This window comes from Natrix helvetica, assembly GCF_964273705.1.
Source record: "Natrix helvetica genome assembly, chromosome: Z".
Lineage (NCBI taxonomy): Eukaryota > Metazoa > Chordata > Lepidosauria > Squamata > Natricidae > Natrix > Natrix helvetica.
In genome coordinates, this window is record NC_138554.1 from 18,451,773 (window position 1) to 18,474,754 (window position 22,982).

A 22,982-nucleotide genomic window follows, 5' to 3' on the forward strand; every position below is an offset into this window, starting at 1 on the left:
TAGAATGAAGGCAACTCAATTTCCCGTTTCTCAAATGCAAACTAATTCCATGTATTTTCATTATTTATTTCATTATTTATTATCATTTCATTTCATTATTGCATTATCATCAATTATGGCCCATTCTTGTTACATAAAGAATGTCATTTTCTATCGAGGCAGAACATAAAAATGGACCAAAATTCAGGTATCATTTCTCCCTGGTTCAAAAGAATTAATTGCTAATGCATAGCAAACAGCGAAGATAAAACTCTCATGACTTTCATTTAAACATAATTTATATATTAATTTACCTATATTCCAGATGCAGAGTGTCAGGAATCAAAATGCAGGACATGACCTTTGATAAATGATGCTGTAGTGATCTTACTTTATGTATGTCTTTCAGATGATTTCCAATAGAAGATATGTTTTTTCTTATGGAAAATTGAAAATATTCTGCAATATTCACTGGCAATTTGACGTTTTCAAGATTCACCTTTCATAAATAAGTTTTTATGTAGTCTCTTCATTAAAAATAATCTTTATGTAGGCTGCGTGCATCAGCCAATATCCTCATCACAACAAGGGCCAATAGATTCCTAAAGGATTTAAAATCCCAGAGATACTAGGAGACTTTATCTCTTTAATAAGATCTCATGACAGGAGTCCAAGGATTCGTCCTGGGGATTTTTTAAATGAATATTTAGAATATTTCTAAATGAATATTTCATGAGAAGAGTACTCCTCTGCTCACAATAGAATCCCTTATGTCACAGGCTTGAAATTTTGGACTTGGACAACTTGAAACTATGCCACGTACGGTCTGACCTAAGCATAGTACACAAAATTATCTGCTACAACTTCCTACCTGTCAATGACTACTTCAGCTTCAACCTCAATAATACATGGGCAAACAATAGATACAAACTCAAGATAAACTACTTCAAACTCAAAATAACAACTTCAGCAACAGAGTGGTCAATGCCTGAAATCCTCTACCTGACTCCCTTGTTACATACTCAATCCCCCACAGCTTCAACCTCAAACTGTCTACCATGGATCTCACCCCATTCCTAAGAGGTCTGTAAAGGGGGCAATCATTTCATTATTGCATTATCATCAATTATGGCCCGTTCATGTTACCAGCATGCCTACCGTCTCTGTCCTACTGTCTCCATTTATTTGTACTCATACCTGTTATCTTGTACATGTTTGACAAACTAAATAAAATAATAAATAAATATCAGAAGACAGTTTCAACCTCTGGAAAAATATTGTATTAGTAGAGTTAAGAAATGCACTGAGCTCAGAAGCTGGATATTTTTGTGTCCAAATAGCCCAATTCCTGGACTATTTGCTTATCTTATAAGAATTGGAAAGTCAGTTTGGTGTAGTGATTAAAAGACCAGGCTAGAAATGAGGCGGCTATGAGTTCTAGTATCATTTAAAATAGGTTGGTGTCTTTGGGCTAGTCATTCCTTCTCAGCTCTAGGAGGAAGACAATGTCAAACTGCTTGCAAAATCTTATCAAGAAAACTTCAGGGACTTGTCAAGTTCATTGCCTAGGCAACCCACAAAAAGTTTATATGTCTTGTCCTCTTGTCCAAACTCCAGAATCACCTGATAATTTCAGTTCCATTCAGGTTTCTTCCACACTCACTGATGCTCATACTAATTGAATCTCAAAGTGTGGGCTTTATTCATCATAATTAAACTATCCATTTTGTTGGTTTTAACACTAAAGAGTTACCAAAATGAATGAGTCAGCAGGCATTGATTTTGAGCTTCTACAGGTAGTCCTCAAATTACAAACAGAATTGAGCCCAACATTTCTGTTGCTAAGTGAGACAGCTGTTAAGTGAATTTTGTCCCATTTTACGACCCTTCTTGCTACAGTTGTTAAGTGAATAACTGCAGTTGTTAAGTTAGTAACATGGTTGTTTAGTAAATGTGACTTCCCCATTGACTTTTCTTGTCAGAAGGTCACAAAAAGTGATCAGATGACCACAGGACACTCCAACTGTCATAAATATGTCAGCTACCAAGTATCTGAATTTTGATCATGTGACCATGGGGATGCTGCAATGGTCATAAGTGTGAAAAACAGTCACAAGCCACTTTTTTCAATGCCGTTGCAACTCTGAACTGTCACTGAATGAACTGTTATACGTCTAGGATTACCCGTATCAATCAGACTTGGCTTTTGCAATCTTGAAAGTGCATGAACTGCTGTTACAGTGAGAATTGGTTTATCATGTTATTTACATGGCAGGTGGCTGAGAAAAGATCCTGGCATACTTTGGCATAAGAAGCACTAATTGATATTACATACTCATCTAAATTTAGCAAGAGGCCTAATCTAGCCAGGATTTCAGGTGGCTTACAGCACAAAACAAGAATATCAAAAAATATCCTTGAATATACAGTAGTGGCCAAAATTGTGGAAATGCTTGGGGAAAAGTGTACAGTATTTTTGAGGCTTGATGGCTAATAACACCACTTTTTTTGGGGGGGGAGTGGCACCATAAAATTATATATCAATGGAAGGATAATTTAATCAAGTATGTAATGCAATAACTTTTATGAAGGATTTACTAGAATAGCAATTATAAAGAAAAGTGAAACATAGAAAAAACAAAATCTACAAAAAATGATATATAGATATATACGCCATTTCATCTTGTATACACCCAGATGATTTTCTTCTGTCACTTAGGCACAGTCTCTAAATTCTCTCTTTTACCAGCGGCTTCCCTGGACACAATGATGAAGAACGCGACGGAGCTGGAAAGGTAAAAGGCGCAACTCACTTCTCCCCACCACCTGCCACTCCTCGCTAAAGGGTTGGCAGGGAAGGGAACCAGGCAGACTGCCTTTACCATTGAGGTGGGGTGGGCAGTGTTTTTTTGCATGAGAAGGAACAGGTGGGAGGGGGTGAGCCACATTACTGGCCTGCCTCTCTTTTTGCGTGGGAGGGAAGGACGGGGGGTGGAAGCACTTTGCTTCACCTTCTGCAGTTTTTGCGGTGGGCCCTCTGGTGGTACAGTGGTAACGGCGGGGACCAGTTGAGCATGCGCTTTAATAGTTGGGGCAGACTTATTTTGGGGGGAGGACTTATTTTCGGGGGAGGGCTTATTATGGCGCATGCTCTGAAAAGCCCGATTGGGCTTATTAGCAGGGCATGGCATGTCTTATTTTTGGGAAAACACGGTGTATATATGTGTGTGTGTGTGTGCGTGCGTGCGTGCATGTGTGTGTGTGTTACAACCCCTGGTATGCCCAAATATGGGAGGGAGCTCACTCCTCCCTCTTTCTGTCCTTTCGGCTCATCACAGAAAACCATCCAGGCAGAAACCCATATTTTTATTTTTAAACCAAAGTTAAACAATTTTATACAGAATACAGTTTAAAGATATAATATTACTGGATGGTTTTGGGATGATGTGATGAAATGCCATAATGTAAATTTATTCTAAGCTTAGAATATCTCACATAAAAGGAAGTAATAATGGTGGCAAATAAATAAATGTTTAATAATGATAATAATTGTATGCATATATAAAGGATTGATAATATGAGATTTTATATACTGTAAGTGATGACTGTGGTGAGGAGGCACAGAAGTTTTGTAACCAATCGTCACACTGTATGTAACTGGAGGATGGCTTTTATATTTTATGTTTGTTTGTGTTGGTCTGTTTAAAAATTTAAAAAATTGTTTAAAAAATATAAGAATAAAGAGAACCATGTCATATGCTGTTGGCTCATATGTCCCATAGAAGTTGAATCATCTTGACAATGGCTTCTTCAAATACATAAGGAGGACAAAGATCTTCAAAGAAGCTGATTTTAGGAAGAATCTGCTGTTATTGTAATTGAAATCGATTGCTTCTTTTTAATAATCAGAGGAGAGATATTCTTATCCATCTATCAACCACTGCAGCATTTCTGAAATTATGTTACACCTTTCAGAGAGCTCAGTGGCTCAGTGGCTCCTAAATCAATATTTAAAATCTGCAAAATGTTTCTAGAGAAAAGGCATTTACAAAGGTAATATAGAACTAATGTCACCCGTTTACTTAGAGTATGGTATACAGACTATTTTTTGGATAAGGTTTCAGATAAATTAAGAATACTGAATGAGTTCCAGACAATGGAAAATTTGCCATATTCCTGGGAAAGGTAATGAGTGAAGATTCTAGAAAATGCTTAATTTGTTTTTATCTCCAAGGAAGAAAGTTACTGATTAAGTTCCTTGACTTACTATTGATACCACGATGTGTGCTTTTAAAACCTATGACCAGTAGTATAATCTACCTTGTATTGCTGATATAGGAGGCTTATGATGAGTTAAGCTTTAGTCATTTCCCAATTGGACTACAACAATGGAGTCTGCATATTGCTCACCAATGAACCTGTATGGTTTCTACCTTCTGGCATCTCATCTTGATCCTTCTACCTACCTCCTCCTTCTCAACCCAACACTTATTTCTCTACATTTCTCTGAACTGACTGCCAACCTTTCTTGTAATCCTTTACTTATATGCCATCAGAATGATTAATTTCAGTTCTCTTTGTTTTTAAGGAAATTATTCCAAGATATGTTAGTCCAAAAATAAGATGACCTGCTTTGGTACCTTATAAGGTTTATTCTACAAATATCTGTGGGATAACGGTGATACCTTAAAATTGATTGATATAGTTGGATTATTACCTTAAAAAGACTGTTTCTTTCTTAATGATTTCATGAAAGCACCTTTTATCTCTTTGTTCCTCAAGCTGTAAATGATGGGGTTCAAACTTGGGGTCACTACTGTGTACAGCAGGGCAAAAATCCTGTTACTGTCTACAGAATCTGCTGAACTGGGATGAATGTAAGTGAAAATTATGGTTCCATAGAAAATGCAAACAACAGTGAGATGTGAGGAACAAGTGGAGAATGCTTTGCGCCTGTCTTTGGCCAGTGGCATCATGAGAATAGTTGAGATGATGAGGGTGTAGGAATAGAGAATGAGCAAAAAGAGTATCAAGTCAGCTAGCACTGTTAATGTAGAAATGGCCAGCTCATTTTTGTAAGTATAGGTAGATGCCAGCCTCAGAACAGGAATAAGGTCACAGAAGAAATGGCTAATTTGATTTGAACCACAGAAGGGAAAGGTGAAGATTAAAACCGAGTACCCCAAACCTACAAAAACACCGGTGGCCCATGACACAGCAGCAAGTATAGCACATTCCCTGTAGTTCATGATGTATGGGTATTGCAAGGGTTTGCAAATGGCAACATAACGATCATATGCCATGACACAAAGAAGACAACACTCGGTGACACCAAAGAGAAGGAAGAAGTACATTTGACATCCACAGCCCCAGAAGGATATAGTTTGTCTTTCTGATAATAAGTTCACTAGCATCTTTGGGCTGATGGATGAAGTGTAGCCGATTTCCAAAAAGGACAAGTTCCAGAGGAAGAAGTACATTGGAGTGTGAAGGGTGGGACTGGAAATGGTGAGGAGCAAAACCAGGCTGTTGCCCATCAAGGCTATGAGGTAGAATATTAGAATGAGGGAAAACAGAAGTTCCTGCCAAGTCTGGAAATCTGAGAAGCCCAACAGGACAATTTCGATGATACAGGAGTGATTGTCGATTTTCATGGTATCATTCATGTTAAAACCTGAGTACAAAAGAAAACTGTTAAATAAAGAATTAAAGAATTATTCTTAACAATTCAAAAGGCTTTTCACCCTGTATCTTATTTCCTTCATGTTTCCTCAGAAATAGTAAATTGAATTAAATCTTTAGCCATAAGGAAGACTGAAATTAAATTTTGTTTTTAAATGTATTTCTTGCGCCCTTTGCATTTGATTATATCATGTTAATCAACCATTCAAGGAACCATTATGACAAGTGGTTTGTGAATATTATTCAGAATTGAATTTGTCCTGAGATTATGACTGGCAATTGTAAAATCCTCAGGTACCTGGAAGATTACAATTTGAAAAAAACAGATTTAGTATAAAGCCAAATTACTTTTCCATTAAACACAGTTAGCGTTAATTGCTTATCATCAATTGTAACCCATTCATGTTCTATAAAGAATGCCATTTTCTATCTAGAGAGGAACATAAAAATGTGCAGAAATTTCAGGCATCATTTTTCTCTGGTTCACAAGAATGAAATGCTAATGCATTTTTAATTAAATAATAATAAAATAAAACTGTCATAGCATTCTGCTTAGAACCATTTAAAAATTAAAGTCTCTGTCTTCAATATACATAGTATCAAGAGTCAAACCACCAAACTGACCTTTATTAAATTATGAGATTTTGATCTTATTTGGTGAATGGTTTTCTGATAATTTCAAATAGATGGCATATTTCTTCTTAGAGAATTGACAATGTAGTAATGTTTAGTAGCAATTTGAGACTTTGAAGATACTTCTGCCATCTGTCCTTTGGAAAAAAATATTATTTGATATTTACATCCACAGACATCACCAACTCTGAAAGAGCCACTAGATTCCCAGAGGATCTCAAACTCAAAGGAGACTGGGGAATGTTTTCTTTAGCAATGTCTCATGATAGAAGCTCAAGGATTCATCCTGGGAATTTAGTAAATGAATACCAGAGGGCAATCCAGTCCTAGGTAAAATCATTCCTTTCAGCAGAGTTAAGAAATCCATTGGCCTCAGACACTGGATATTTTTGTGTCCAATAAAATAGAATAAGAGTTGGAAGGGACCTTGGAGGTCTTCTAGTCCAACCACCTGCATAGGCAGGAAACCCTACACCACTTCAGACAAATGATTATCCAACATCTTATTTAAAATTTCCATTGTAGGAGCATTCACAACTTCTGGAGGCAAGTTGTTCCACTGATTAATTGTTCTGTCAGAAAATTTCTCCCTACCGTGTTTCCCCGAAAATAAGACAGGGTCTTATTTTCTTTTGCCCTACGAAATATGGCCTTATTATAGGGGGAGGGCTTATTATTTTCTGGGGCAGGTGACAAGCGAGGCACGCCTTTTACCTTTCCATTGTGTCCAGGAAAGCTGCTGATAAAAAAAAATCCTTATCGCAAGTTCAATCAAACTTCTTGAAGTTGCAAGAAGGGTTTTTTTTTTACCAGGGGCTTCCCTGGACACAATGGTGAGGAACCCGACAGACCTCGAAAGGTAAGAGTCACGCCTCGCGGCCCAACACCGCCCACCTCGCCCCAATGGTAAAGGCAGCCTGCCTGGTTCCCTTCCCAAGGAGTGGCAGGTGGGGGGGAGAAGCGAGGCGCGCCTCTTACTTTTCCAGGTCCGTTGCGTTCCTTGCCCTTTCATCCAGTGAATCCCCTTGTAAAAAAAATCTCATGAGTTCAACTCGCAAGGATTTTTTTACAAGGCGCTTCACTGGATGAAAGGGCGAGGAATGCAACACAGCTGTCAGTCTCTGGTAGCGCTAGGATGCGCATCTCGCTTCTCCCCCCACCCACCTGCCACCCCTCACTAAAGGGATGGCAGGGAAGGGAACCAGGCAGGCTGCCTTTACCATTGAGGCGAGATGGACAGTGTTGGGCTGCGAGGCGCACCTTTTACCTTTTCAGGTTCGTTGCGTTCCTTGCCCTTTCGTCCAGTGAAGCGCCTTGTAAAAAAAAAACCTCGCAAGTTGAACTCATGAGTTTTTTTTTTTTTACAACGGGATTCACTGGACAAAAGGGTGAGGAACACAACGAACCTGAAAAGATAAGAGGTGCGCCTCGCTTCTTTCCACCCCCACCTGCCACCCCTCACTAAAGGGGCGGTGGGGAAGGGAACCAGGCAGGCTGCCTTTACCATTGGGTGGGGTGGGCAGTGTTTTTTTGTGTGAGAGAAGGAACAGGCGGTAGGGGGTGATCTCATTGCTGGCCTGCCGCTCTTTTTGCAGCAGCTCTTTTTTGTGCAGAAGGGAAGGACAGGGGGTGGAAGCACTTTGCTTCGCCTGCCGCTGTTTTTGCAACAGGCCCTCTTTTTGCCCTGCAAGCTGTACCGGTAGGTAGTACAGTGGTAATGGGGGGAACCCATTGCACATGCGCTTAAATAGTTGGGGGTGGGCTTATTTTCAGGAAAGGGCTTATTATGGTGCATGCTCTGAAAGGCCCGATTGCGCTTATTAGCAGGGCATGTCTTATTTTCGGAGAAACACAGTAGTTCTGAGTTGCTCCTCTCCTTGATCAGTTTCCATCCATTGCTTCTTGTCCTGCCTTCATGTGCTTTGGAGAATAGTTTGACTCCCTCTTCTTTGTGGTAATTCCTGAGATATTGGAACAATATCCAATTTCAATGGTTCTCTGCTTGCCAAGGTTGCTTATATGAATTGGAATATCAGTTCGGTGTAGTGATTAAGGCATCAGTCTAAACATGGAGAGACTATGAGTTCTTGTTCCACTTTAGGATGACATAAGTTAGGTCACCTTGGACCAGTTGCTCTCTCTCAGTCGTGAGAAGTAGACAATGGCAACTTGTTTCAGAAATTTTACCAAAAAAGTGCAGGGACCTGTCCAGATAATCACCAAGAATCAACACTCTTTCAAATTCATTCCCAAAACAGTACAAAAGGTCATTCAGCAGCATAATTGATATTGTTCCTATTCAGTATTTCCCGCCATAGGTATGAATAATAGAGTAGAAGATATTTGAACAGAGCCCATTCAATGTCTCCTTTTCTTCCCTGAACTACAGATATGCCTATTGATTTAGTTTCATTCATATTTCTCCCATTCTCACTGATACACCATTTGAATCTCAAACACAGTGTTTCATCCTTCATAATTCACATTGTTGGTTTTAACACTAGTGTGTTACCGAAATTGTCAATGAGGAACAAGCATTGATCCTCAGCTTCTAACCATCAGTCTTGGCTTTTGTAATCTTGGGAATAGCAACAGCACTTAGACTTATATACCCCTTCACATTGCTTTACAGCCCTCTCTACGCAGTTTACAGAGTCAGCATATTGCCTCCAACAATTTGTGTCCTCCTTTTACCCACCTTGGAAGGATGGAAGGCTGAGTCAACCTTGAGCCTGGTGAGATTTGAACTGCCAAATTGCAGGCAGCCAGCAGTCCGCAGAAGTAGCCTTCAGTACTGCACTCTAACCACTGTCCCATCATGGCTCATGATCATAAGTCACATTTTTAGTACTGTTGTAAATTTGAATGGTCACCAAATGAACTGTTGTAAGTTGAGGACTACCTGTATTATATACTATTTGCAGTCATTGCTGGTTTAAGAGGCACCATCCATGATCACCCAAGTTTTAGTATCTTCCCAGCTGAATTACCACAATGTGGTAATTACATTACTATTACATTACTACTACTACATGTGGCTGTCATTGAAAAGTTGTGTATGGCACAGAATGAGACACTCGGTGCAATTTTTGGATGTGATGCCCAGATAAAATCCAGCCCCTGCCACTTCTGGACGTCTATTGCAGTTGCGAGGAGCGCGCAAAGTACAGCAGAGGCAGGAAGGTTATTGGCGCTTCCATGAACCCTCCTGCCTCCGCCGGTTGCCCAGCTGGCACAACCCTGCGCGCGCACCTCCTCCTCCTCCTCTCTCCTCTTCCTCTTCACTCCCCAAAAGCTCTTCTCCTTACCGAAGCTTAGCGGGAACCGGGTGAAAGGGATGGGAGGAAATATATATTATAATTTATTATTATATATTATATATTATTTCATGATGAGAGGTGAGGCTCTGTCTCCCCTGCCTCCCCTGACTGCACGTCCCTGACATGATCTCCTCAAGCTGGACTTTAAGTAGTCCAAGCACAATTTAAAAACAATACTTTACACTTGCAATGGACAAAGTGTTATCAGTTCCTCAATGGGAGAGGATGTTGATATCGGTGGATTGTTCTGGATGATCTCAAGCTTTGTGTTGCTTACCTCAGTCCTTCAGGTCTAAACACTATCTCCTCCTTCCTCTCACCCTTTTTCCCCTCTACATTTTTCAAGCTGTCTAGCAGCCTTCCTTGTAAAGAAATGGCTAGAGAATTCTTTACTTACACACCACCAGAACAATCAAGTTATATTTCCTGTCAGGGTTCTCTCCTTAATTTGAATAAATCTGTTTCCATCTTAAGGTTATTCCAGAGTTATTCCACAGCTCTGGTATCTTCTAAGCTTTATTCTACCCATACATACACGTGACAAAATTCTAATCTAATGAAATGACAAAACCAACTGAAACAATTTAATGATTACCTCAGTAAGACTGCTTCTTGGTTACTAATTTCACGAAGGCAACTTTTATCTCTTTGTTCCTCAAGCTGTAAATGATGGGGTTCAAACTTGGTGTCACTACTGTGTAGAGCAGGGCAAGAAATCTGTTAGTGTCCACAGAATATTCCGAATTTGGACGAATGTAAGTAAAAATGACAGTTCCGTAGAAAATGAAGACAACAGTGAGATGTGAGGAACAAGTGGAAAATGCTTTGCGCCTGTTCTTGGCCACTGGCATTCTGAGAATAGTGAAGATAATGAGGATGTAAGAAACAAGGATGAGCAAAAAGGGTGTCAAGTCAACTACCACTGTTAAAACAGCAATGGCCACCTCATTTTTATTAGTATTGCTGGATGCCAGTCTCAGAACAGGCATAAGATCACAGAAGAAATGGCTGATTCTGTTTGACCCACAGAAGGGAAGGGTAAAGATTGAAATTGAATGCCCCAAACCTAAAGAAATACCAATGGTCCACGAGGTAGCAGCAAGCGTAGCACACTCCCTGAAGTTCATGATGTATGGGTATTGCAAGGGTTTGCAAATGGCAACATAGCGGTCATATGCCATGGCACAAAGAAGACAACACTCAGTGACACCGAAGAGAAGGAAAAAACACATTTGACATCCACAGCCCCAAAAGGATATCGTTTGTTTCCCTGATAATAGGTTCACTAGCATCTTTGGGCTGATGGAGGAGGTGTAGCCAATTTCCAAAAAGGACAAGTTCCAGAGGAAGAAGTACATTGGGGTGTGAAGGGTAGAATTGAGAATGATGAGGATCAAAATCAGACCATTGCCTACCAAAGCCATAACATAGAATATTAGTGCCAAGCAGAAGAGAAGTTCTCGCATAGACTGGAAATCTGAGAAACCTAGAAGGACAATCTCAGTGAGACAAGACTGATTGATTTTTTTCATTGTTTCCTCCAGGCCAAAGGCTAAAAACAAGAGGAACATTAAACAATGAATTCAACAATTATTCTTTAGAATTACTAACAATATAATGGGTTTGTCACATTGGAGACCTATATATTGCTTCCTTTAGTTTCCTTCCTTTAGCTCTTTCTTCAGAAATGGTAACTTGGATGATGTTCTCTACAAAAGGAAAATTACAATTTTAATTTAGCAGTGTCCATTTTGGATGCGATCATTTCATCCTTATGAATCATGTAAACCATTCCAGGATCCTTTCTCAGAAGTAATTTGTCAAAATTGTCAATCTTAAGACTTTAAAATCGATCTTCTTTGAGTTAATAGTGCATATTTAATTGAAGGTGCCACTCATTTACATTTTCTTTTGTTTGTTGGTTTGTTTCACTCCAAATTTTACATTGTTTATGGAGATTCTGACTGGAAATGCTGAATCCTGGAGTAGATGGAGTATTGGAGAAAACTGATTTAGATTTTTAAAAGCAGCTCAATATTCCATTAAATGCAATTTGTACCCATTGTTTGCCGTCAGTGATCAGCCATTCCTACTAGATAAAGACCTCTTTTTCTATTTAAACAGAGCATCAAAACATGTTGAAATATCAGTCAGCATTTTTCCCATGTTCAAAAGAACAATGCACAATCGTTGAAAATAAAAGTCTTGTAATATTTCACTCATTTAAAAGCAAATTTTCTTATCTTGAGCATGTAAGGAATCAAACCACCTAATATAATCTTTGATAAAATATGAGGTATTAATCTTGTGGCAAAACCTTGCCAAGAAAACAGCACAGGCTTGTCCATGCAGACTCTGAGAATCAGACAGGATTGAACAGAAGAGAGATATTTATTCAAATTTCTGGAAGATCTGAAATCCCAGAGAAATTGGAGGACTTTTTCTCTAACAAGGTCTCAGAACAGAAGCACTACCTGGGGATTTGGTAAATGAAATACCAGAGGAAAACCTGGATCTTGGGGAACATCTTGCTTACAGCAAAGTAAGGAAATCTGGTGGCCTCAAATACTGGATATTTTGGCTTACAATTACCTTGTCTACCTGATCATTTGCCATGTGGCTGGTCTTACACAAATTGTGACCCCAGAAATAAAGCCCACCAGTGGCATAATTTATAATGTCCTGTGTCATGGGGATCAATAACCACATAGAAAATCTTAGGACAGACATATTATGATATGTTGAAGTCATCTAAATTTTAAAGGCTGTTCATCTAACCAATATTCCAGGTGCTTACGTTATAAATCAAGGTAATAATAAATATCCATAAGAACATTCTCCATAGTTAATCAGTTAAATCCTAAACATTAAAAAACATCCCCTTAGGGACAAAATGAGACACCAATAGAGAGTAGTCTTCAGTCCCTTGATGTTCTTTGCCCTGAACCATTTTGGAGAAGACACAATTTAGAATCCCAAAAGTGCTTTTCCAAAATAATAATAATAATAATAATAATTTTATTTGATTAGCCGCACCCCTCTCCCGAAGGACTCGGGGCGGCGTACAATCAAGCAGATAAAAATACACATAAGACAAACAAAAGACATCCTGGACTTCCTGGGGGATTTTTTGGAGACTTTTTGCTTCCGATCCAAGAAGATTCTTCAGCTCTGACTGGATGGTGGGGAATGAAAGGATTTATACTCTTTGCAGACAGCTGGTCATTTGCATTCTTTTCGTGAGTGGTTAAGGCCATCTGGAAGTTTAGCTGTGTAGTCAACGTCACCTGAGTGGTGTAAATAACAATAGCACTTAGACTTATATACCTTCACTGTGCTCCTCTCTAAGCAGTTTACAGAGTGCGCATATTGTCCCCAACAATCTGGGTCTTCATTTTACTGACCTTGGAAGGATGGAAGTCAACCTTGAGCCATTCAGAATTGAACATGCTGAAGAGCATGTTGTGTGGAATTATTATTCCCATGTTTAATCCTTTGATCTACATCAGTGGTTCCTAATGTAGGGTCCATGCCTCACAGGGCGGCAATTTGATTTTTAATAGGAGCAATTTGAACCTTGTTTAAGCCAAATTAATGGCCTTTTAGGCTTTCTCCGAGTGAACAGTTCACTTTTTGAGTAAAGTAAGAATTATACCGATCCATCTTCCAACCGATCCAACGATCCAACCGATCCATCTTCCAACCGATCACCTGGCCAACATAAGATCTTCCCACCTAGTTGTGATCGTGGACATTTCTTTCCTCCCATTAGATCCTGGCTTATTGATTTTAACATCAACAGCACCCTGACTTTGTCATAGCTTTTTACCATTACGTATTCGAGGTCGGACTTGCTCCAGCTGCGGGAATCCCCCCTCTCGCAGGCATGGCCCTTTGCCCCCTCCGGGGCCCACCTTGATGACGGGTTTGTGAACCCAGAGAGGTGGAGGAAGCGCAAACTTAGGGGGTTTTTAATGAAATGTTTTCTATCCTTTTTAGGGGGCTCCAGGGTGGGGGGGCGGGGGCGGGTGGGTCAGATCAGGAGCGATGTGAGAGCTGGGCCTCCAGGTGTGGTCGTGAGCAGAAGGAGCGGAAGGGAGGAGGAGGGGGAGGATATCATTCCTATACAGGGCTCTTTAATTCCAACGGTCGCAGGGAGGGGCAGATACGAGGACAGATTAAGAACTTATAGTCGGTTGGGAGACCGTGGTTGCTGGTTACACCCGGTCGCTTGTACCAATCCCCGCGGTCTAGGTGGTCAAGAGTTACAGACCCAGGGCCTGAGGCTGTTGTTATGCAATGCGAGGTCCGTTGTTCACAAGGCCCCCCTCATTCACGATCTAATTTTAGAGGGGGAGCCGGACCTCGCGGGAATAACGGAGACCTGGTTGGGCCACGAGGGAGGTCTTCCCCTCGTGGAAATGTGCCCACCAGGCTACCGAGCATTTCATCAGCCCCGGGCCCAGGGAAGGGGCGGTGGGGTGGCAGTAATTATTCGGGAGGACTTAGAGCCGAGGGAGTCTACTGCGCCACAGACGTCCGGATGTGAATCCCTTGTTGTGAAATGGCGCCCTGGGAGACAGTTGGGCCTGCTGATAGTATACCTGGCTCCTCGCTATACATCAGCGGCCCTGCCTGAACTCCTCGAGCTGATCGCATCGGTGGCGGTTGAGACCCCCAAACTTTTAGTGATGGGGGATTTTAACCTGCCATCGATGGGAGAAGCATCAGAGGGGGTTCGGGAGTTCATGGCTTCCATGACAGCCATGGACCTGACTCAAATGATTCAGGGCCCGACACACGAGGGAGGACACACTCTGGACCTCGTTTTTGTCTCTGGCCAGTGGTTGAGTGATCTGGGAGGAGGGGACTTAACCATCACTCCCCTGTCATGGTCAGATCACTCACTCCTTCGTCTTGACTTCCCTGGTGCTACCTCCCGCTGCGGGGAGGCGGAACCGGAAAGCACTAGATGGTTCCGCCCCAGGCGCCTGATGGAACCAGATAGGTTCCAGACGGAGCTTGGGCCACCTCCTGCAGCCCTGACCCGCCCTCGGGTAGAGGACCTGGTGGTCGCGTGGAATAATGCGACTTCCGGGGCCTTGAACCGGGTGGCGCCTTTGCGGCCTCTCCGGCGGCAACGATCCACCCTGGCCCCTTGGTTTACCGAGGAGCTGAGGGTGATGAAATGCCACAAGAGACGTCTAGAGAGTCGTTGGAGATCCTCTCGTTCCGAACTTGATCGAACACAGGCACGAGCCCATTTAAGGACGTACCTTGTGGCATTGAGAGTGGCCAAAAACAATATTGTGCCACTCTCATTGCATCCGCAGAGAACCGCCCTGCCACCCTGTTTCGGGTGTCCCGCTCCCTCTTGTTTCAGAGGCCGCGGGAGGCCCCTCTACAGGGCAGAGCAGAGGAATTTGGGAAATATCTGCAGAATAAAATCGCTCAAATTCGGAAGGATTGGGTCCCTGTTAGTGGTCCAATGGAGACGTCCGTGGCGAGTCTTGAGGAATCGACCTGGGAGGAGTTTGACTTGGTTGCCATCGAGGATTTGGACAGAATGCGTGGACGACTGCGACCCACCACATGTTTATTGGACCCGTGCCCTTCCTGGCTTGTACTGGCATCCTGGGAGGTTACACGAGACTGGCTCCTGGACCTAGTGAACGCCTCGCTGAGCGAGGGGTCTCTCCCGGACGCCTTGAAAGAGGCGGTGGTGAGACCCTTGCTCAAGAAGCCTTCCCTGGATCCTTTGGAGCTGGCCAATTATCGTCCTGTCTCCAACCTTCCCTTTTTGGCGAAGGTTGTAGAGAGTGTGGTGGCCTACCAGTTTCCACGGCATCTGGAGGAAAATGATTATCTAGACCCGCGCCAGTCCGGCTTCCGCCCCGGTCACAGCACGGAGACGGCCTTGGTCGCGTTGGTGGATGATCTCTGGAGGGCCAGAGATAGAGGTTGTTCCTCTATCCTGGTCCTATTAGACCTCTCGGCGGCTTTTGATACCATCGACCATGGTATCCTGCTGCGCCGGCTGGAGGGGTTGGGGGTCCGGGGCACCGTTTTGCGGTGGTTCGGCTCCTACCTTTCTGGCCGGACGCAGCGTGTGTTGGCAGGGGAGGAGAGGTCGACCCTACGCCCCCTTACTTGTGGGGTGCCACAGGGGTCGGTCCTCTCACCACTCCTGTTCAACACATATATGAAGCCGCTGGGTGAGATCATCCGTGGTTTCGGGGTGGGATACCATCTGTACGCTGATGATACTCAGCTGTACTTTTCCACCCCGAACCACCCCAACGAGGCCATCGAAGTGATGTCCCGGTGTGTGGAAGCCGTACGGATCTGGATGGATGACAACCGACTCAAACTCAACCCCTCCAAGACGGAGTGGCTGTGGGTACCGGCTCCCCGGTTCAGCCAATTAATTCCATCATTGGCCATCGGGGGCATTCAACTTGCCCCTGTGGAGCGGGCGCGCAATTTGGGCGTCCTCCTGGATGCCCGGCTGTCCATGGATGACCATGTGACAGCCGTGGCAAGGGGGGCGTTCCACCAGGTTCGCCTGGTGCGCCAATTGCGCCCCCTACTGGACCGGGACGCCTTACGCACAGTCACTCATGCGCTGGTGACGTCTCGCTTGGACTACTGTAACGCTCTCTACATGGGGCTTCCCTTGAAATGCACCCGGAGGCTACAGTTGGTCCAGAACGCAGCCGCGTGGGTAATTATGGGGAGTACTAGGTACTCCCATGTGACACCATTCCTGCGCGAGCTGCACTGGCTTCCTGTGGTCTATCGGGTGCGTTTCAAGGTTTTGATAACAATCTTTAAAGCGCTCCATGGCTTAGGACCTAGTTACTTGCGGGATCGTATTCTGCCCCATACATCCCTGCGACCAATCCGCTCGCACAGAGAGGGCCTCCTCCAGGTGCCGTCCACCAGACAGTGTCGAGGGGCGGCGCCTAGGAGTAGAGCCTTCTCTGTGGCGGGCCCAGCCCTGTGGAATGACCTCCCCCCGGATATTAGGAATACCTCTGACCTCCGCTCCTTTCGTGTAAAGCTCAAGACCCACCTTTTTCAAGTTGCTGGCCTGGCTCAACTTTGATCCAACTATATCGCTCCTGACGGGTTTTTTATTTGGGGTATTTTAATTGCATTCAATTTATTTAGGGGTTTTTAAACATTGTGTTTTTACTTGTTTTTATCTATCAGTTCACCTCCTCCTTGTATATGTCGTATATATGTCTTGGTATATGTTTTGTTATATGTATGTCGATATATTTATTTCCTATGTTTTGTTGTACGCCGCCCCGAGTCCTTCCGGAGAGGGTGCGGCTAAGAAATAAATATTTATTATTATTATATGTCACGGGGGGGAGGGGCATCAGGATTTTAAAGATGGTTAGGTGGAGCATGCCCCCCCCCAAAAAAAAAGTTGACAACTACAGGTCTACATCCTTTGGAACAAGAAAGTGAAAAGAGCCTAACTGTTCACCAGTTCCAATAGAAGAGAATATATAATAGATAGTTTGGGGTACTTGTGGCTCTCTGACCTTCGGCATTGCTCGCAGAAGTTTTATTACCCAACTAGGTTATATCATAAGAGCTAGTGAATGTGAGGTTTATTCCCTATTTATACACAGTAGCTTCCCCTGCCAATGTTGGTGGAGATGCAGTTTTCTCCATAATAGTTCCTTGATCAGGGTATTGGTGTTTCTTTTTTTTACTTGATTGTTTGTTTGGTGTTAATTCCTGATTATCTAGTGTTGGAGAGGAAGAGGCCTAGTTTTAATACCAGGGAGGTTAACTTTGTGAAGTAAATAAATAAGTGGCAAAGGAAACATGATCTTAACAACATGCATGTTCACAGCAATACAATACAATACAATAGCAGAGTTGGAAGGAACCTTGGAGGTCTTCTAGTCCAACCCCCTGCCTAGGCAGGAAATCCTATACCATTTCAGACAAATGGCTATCCAACATCTTCTTAAAGACTTCAAGTGTTGGGGCATTCACAACTTCTGGAGGCAAGCTGTTCCACTGATTAATTGTTCTAACTGTCAGGAAGTTTTTCCTCAGTTCTAAGTTGCTTCTCTCTTTGATTAGTTTCCACCCATTGCTTCTTGTTCTATCCTCAGGTGCCTTGGAGAATAGTTTGACTCCCTCTTCTTTGTGGCAACCCCTGAGATATTGGAACACTGCTATCATGTCTTCCCTAGTCCTTCTTTCTATTAAACTAGACATACCCAGATCCTGCAACTGTTCTTTATATGTTTTAGTCTCCAGTCCCCTAATCATCTTTGTTGCTCTTCTCTAAACTCTTTCTAGAGTCTCCACATCTTTTCTACATTGTGGTGACCAAAACTGAATGCAGTATTCCAAGTGTGGCCTTACCAAGGCATTATAAAGTGGTATTAACACTTCACATGATCTTGATTCTATCCCTTTGTTGATGCAGCCTAGAACTGTGTTGGCTTCTTTGGCAGCTGCTGCACACTGCTGGTTCATATTTAAATGGCTGTCCACTAGGACTCCAAGATCCCTTTCACAGTTACTACTGTTGAGCAAGGTACCACCTATACTGTACCTGTGCATTTCGTTTTTGTTGCCTAAATGTAGAACCTTACTCTTTTCACCATTGAATTTCATTTTATTAGATAGTGCCCAATATTCAAGTTTGTCAAGATCCTTCTGTATCTTTAGCCTATCTTCTGAGTGTTGGCTATTCTTGTCAGCTTGGTGTCATCTGCAAATTTGATGAGTTCCCCATTTATTCCTTCATCCAAATCATTGATGAAGATGTTGAAGAGTATTGGGCCCAAACAGAGCCTTGGGGTACTCCACTGCATACTTCTCTCCATGTAGATGCAGTTCCATTGAGGACTACACGTTGAGTGCAGTTGGTCACCCAGTTACAAATCCATCTGGTGGTGATGCTGTCCAACCCACATTCTTCTACTTTATCTAGTAGTAGGTTATGGTCTACCTTATCAAAAGCCTTACTGAAGTCCAAACAAACTATATCAACGGCATTCCTCTGGTCCACTAATTTTGTCACGTTATCAAAGAATGCAATAAGATTAGTCTGGCATGATCTGTTTTTGACAAATCCATGTTGACTTTTGGCTATTACTTTGTTTGCTTCTAGGTGTTCGCAAATTCGTTGCTTGATTATCTTTTCCAGAATCTTTCCTGGTTTTGAGGTCAGGCTGATAGATCTGTAGTTTCCTGGATCTGTTTTTTTTCCCTTTTTTGAAGATGGGAACCACATCTGCTCTTTTCCAGTCCTCTGGTAGTTCCCCGGTGCTCCAGGATCTCTGAAAGATATAGTTCAGTGGTTCTGAAATCTCGTCTGCCAGTTCCTTCAGAATCCTGGGGTGTAATCCATCCGGTCCTGGTGATTTGCACTCGTCTAGGGTAGACAGGTGCTCACTTACCATTTTCTTCACTATTTCAACTTGTGTTCCTAATCTGATTTTTGTGGTGCTGTTTTTGATAGGTTGGACTGTTTTATCCCTTTGTGTAAAGACAGATGCAAAACATGAGTTAAATAGTTCTGCTTTCTCCCTGTTGCTTGTCACCTTCTTGCCACTTTCTCCCAGCAATGGACCAATTGTTTCCTTAACTCTTTTCTTGTTTTTAGGAAGAAGCTTTTTTTTTGTTATTTTTTACTTTTGTGGCAAGCCTTTCTTCATTGTGAGCCTTAGCTTTCCTCACTTCATCTTTACATGCTTGGGCTATTTGCTGATATTCTGCCTTAGTTATGTCCCCCCCTTTCCACTTTTTGTACTTATCTTTTTTGTCTTTCAATTTGTCAGAGAGTTCTTTATGCAGCCATGCTGGTTTCTTTTGGGAGCTGTTGTTTTTCTTCTTCATTGGTATTGTGCTAGACTGGGCTTTTGTAATCTCATTTTTCAAAATTTCCCAAGCTTCTTGAGTTGTTTTCCCCTTGAGGATTGTCATCCATGGAATTTTTCCCAAGCTCTCTCTAAGTTTAAGTCTAAACAGAGACACAAGTCCCCCAAAGGCCAATAAGTTTTCCTTAGGAGAGGGAGTACAAATGAGGAAGATAAGATGAGAAAAAGAAGAATTGAAAATAAAAATGCAGATAGAAGATTTCACTGGGATATACAGTCACAAAGAAAAAGCAGAGAAAGGAGTTCTCCCATGTCACTTTGCTTTTTGTTTGCCAGCTGTGCTTAAACTCTAAGACATATGGTAGACTGATCTGACTCTTATCACTAAGCTCACTACGCATGTCCACATTCTTTCCCACATCATTATTGCTTCTTTGTTCACCTGCCAAGAAGGTAGGCAGGAACGCTGCCAAAATTTAATCATTGGATAGTAAGTTTTGTTTTCATTTTCTTTACAATAAAATGTATTTCTTAGAATATATATTGGGTTTATTTTTCTTAATTATAAAGTATACTTCAAGGAAAAACCACGGTTCATCCCTCATTAAATACAATTATCCCAGGAGGAGAACAGGGCTGAATTTCCACCCTGACATCCCAAAAAAGGAATCACAAAATAGTAAGGAGAATAGGGAAAACGCTGGGAAAAGTTACTAGAATAATAAAAATAAATACTCTGAAGAAAAGATACAATAATAAAAATTAGGAAAAAGAAAAAGAAGTTAGGGGAAAGGGGGAGAAGAAGGGGGGAAATTAAAACTGGATTTTTTTGAGGCCCAAGTGAAAATTGTTAAAAGGGGAAGAAAGGGGGAAAGAGTTACATTAGTAGACTAAAGAGAGTAGTAGTAAGATTGTTATTGTGGTGTAACTAATTAAGAAATAAGGAAATGATAGTATATTGTTAATTGTAGAAAAAAATTGAAAGAAATGCTGTCTATGTTTAAATTGAATTAGATAATGTATGCTGTTTATAGTAAAATATACCAATGGAGAAAATAAGAAATGATAATTTGGTGTAACTTTGAAGGGACAATTGAAGATATTGTTTATGTATTAAGAAAAAATAATCATAAAGATGAAAAATAATGGAAGAGAATAATTGAAAGTGAGAAGGAAACTATGATATAAAAAGGACTATGTGAATGAGAGGATGTAAAAGAAAAAACCGGACAACTCTTTGTTCCTATCATATGTATCATTTGTATTTAAAAAGAAAAAAAACTTGAATGGAAAAAAAGTTTGCCTTGGGGGAGTTCCAAAATAGTAGGCACAAAACTTGTCAAAAAGTCCAAGGGTCCAAATATAGAAGGTTCATCAGCCAGTTCAAAGAGTCAGAGTCAAAGTCCTGAGGTTTCACGTTGGGAGACAAGGCACACAGAGTCTAGGTAAACCAACAATTGTGGCTAACAGAGAGACTGGAGCTTGCTATTCTTAAACAGAAGCAATTCCAATGTCCATGGATATTCTCAGTCATCCAGGTCAATGTTACTCATTTGGAAGGGTGAATCCCAATGTTACTCATTGTTGGCAAGACTGGAGCTTGCTATTCTTAAACAGAAGCAATTCCAATGTCCATGGATATTCTCAGTCATCCAGGTCAATGTTACTCATTTGGAAGGGTGAATCCCAATGTTACTCATTGTTGGCAAGACTGGAGCTTGCTATTCTTAAACAGAAGCAATTCCAATGTCCATGGATATTCTCAGTCATCCAGGTCAATGTTACTCATTTGGAAGGGTGAATCCCAATGTTACTCATTGTTGGCAAGACTGGAGCTTGCTATTCTTAAACAGAAGCAATTCCAATGTCCATGGATATTCTCAGTCATCCAGGTCAATGTTACTCATTTGGAAGGGTAAATCCCAATGTTACTCATTGTTGGCAAGACTGGAGCTTGCTATTCTTAAACAGAAGCAATTCCAATGTCCATGGATATTCGCAGTCATCCAGGTCAATGTTACTCATTTGGAAGGGCGAAGTTCTTTTCTTGCATGGAGCCTTACAGAATGTGTTTGATCTGCTCTGCTCTGCTCTGCTCTGCTCTGCTCTCTGCATGGTGAATTCTTGCACTGGGAAGCAATATATCCTCATTTTCAGACACCGGCAGCAGCTGTGCCTATTGGTTACCGGATGGCCCCATCTCCTTTGTTTGCTAATCAGGCAGCAACACTGGAACTGAATGCTAATTGTCAGTCTCCTCATATGAACCTGAACTTGTTATGACAGTGACAGCCTTCCTTGTAAGGAACCTACCAATTTGTTATGACAGTGACAGCCTTCCTTGTAAGGAACCTGCCAATCCTTTTCTTAGATTGTATCAAAATAATAAATTTAGGTATCCTGACATGGCTCTCCCCTTTTTCTTGAATAAATCTAGCCCCATCTCTGTGTACTTCTAAAGATAACAATGACTACTGTTATTTTCTAGAATTGCTTCTATCCATAAATATGTGCACAAGAAAAGTCACCCTATGAAAGGATGAAACCAACTGAAATAACTGGATTTTTACCTAAGGAAGACACATAACTTTTCTACTGTTTTCTTGAAAGCAGCTTTTATCTCTTTATTCCTCAGGCTGTAAATGATGGGGTTCAAGCTTGGGGTCACTACTGTGTAGAGTAGGGCAAGGAACCTGTTATTGTCCTGAGAATTTGCTGAGTTGGGATGAATGTAGGCTGCAGTGATTGTTCCATAGTAGAGAAGAACAACAGTGAGATGTGAGGAACAAGTGGAAAATGCTTTCTGCCTGTTCTTAGCCACTGGCATCATGAGGATAGTAGAGATGATGAGGATGTAGGAAAAAAGGATGAACAAAAGGGGTACCAGGGCAAACACCATGGTTAGTATGGCATTGGCCACTTCATTTTTGTAAGTATCAGTGGAAGTCAGTCTTAAAACAGGCATAATATCACAGAAGAAATGGCTGATTCTATTCAACCTGCAGAATGGAAGGGTGAAGATTGAAACAGATTGCCCCAAACCCATCAAAATCCCAAAGACCCATGATACAGCAACAAAATTAACACATTCCCTGTAGTTCATGACATATGGGTATTGCAAAGGTTTGCAAATGGCAACATAGCGGTCATATGCCATGACACAAAGAAGACAACATTCAGTGACACTAAAAAGAACAAAGAAACACATTTGACATCCACAGCCCCAAAAGGATATAGTCTGATTCTCTGATAATAAGTTCATTAGCATCTTTGGACTGATGGAGGAGGTATAGCCGATTTCCAAAAAAGACAAGTTCCAGAGGAAGAAGTACATTGGGGTGTGGAGGGTAGGGCTTAAAATAGTGAGGATCAAAACCAGGCTGTTGCCCATCAAGGCTATGAAGTAAAATATTAGAACCAGGGAAAATAAAACCTCTTGTATTGTCTTGAAATCTGAGAAACCTATCAAGATCATCTCAGTCAAACAGGACTGGTTGTCTTTCTTCAT

The 22,982-nt window shown here is 41.8% G+C and overlaps 3 protein-coding genes across 3 annotated transcripts; all 3 read right to left on the minus strand.

Moving 5' to 3' along the window:
* Positions 1-4,697: 4,697 nt before the first annotated feature.
* On the minus strand, positions 4,698-5,645 carry LOC309401328 (olfactory receptor 10A4-like; the record flags this gene model as incomplete). The annotated part of the gene is made up of 1 exon (XM_081970395.1): positions 4,698-5,645. One exon carries the CDS (start codon positions 5,643-5,645, stop codon positions 4,698-4,700), a length of 948 nt encoding a protein of 315 aa, XP_081826521.1.
* A 4,565-nt stretch (positions 5,646-10,210) lies between these two features.
* Positions 10,211-11,146, minus strand: LOC309401329 (olfactory receptor 10C1-like; the record flags this gene model as incomplete). The annotated part of the gene is made up of 1 exon (XM_081970396.1): positions 10,211-11,146. One exon carries the CDS (start codon positions 11,144-11,146, stop codon positions 10,211-10,213), a length of 936 nt encoding a protein of 311 aa, XP_081826522.1.
* A 10,894-nt stretch (positions 11,147-22,040) lies between these two features.
* LOC309401330 (olfactory receptor 10AG1-like) lies at positions 22,041-22,982 on the minus strand (the record flags this gene model as incomplete). Its single annotated transcript, XM_081970397.1, has 1 exon — positions 22,041-22,982. The coding sequence occupies one exon, from the start codon at positions 22,980-22,982 to the stop codon at positions 22,041-22,043; it is 942 nt and encodes a 313-aa protein (XP_081826523.1).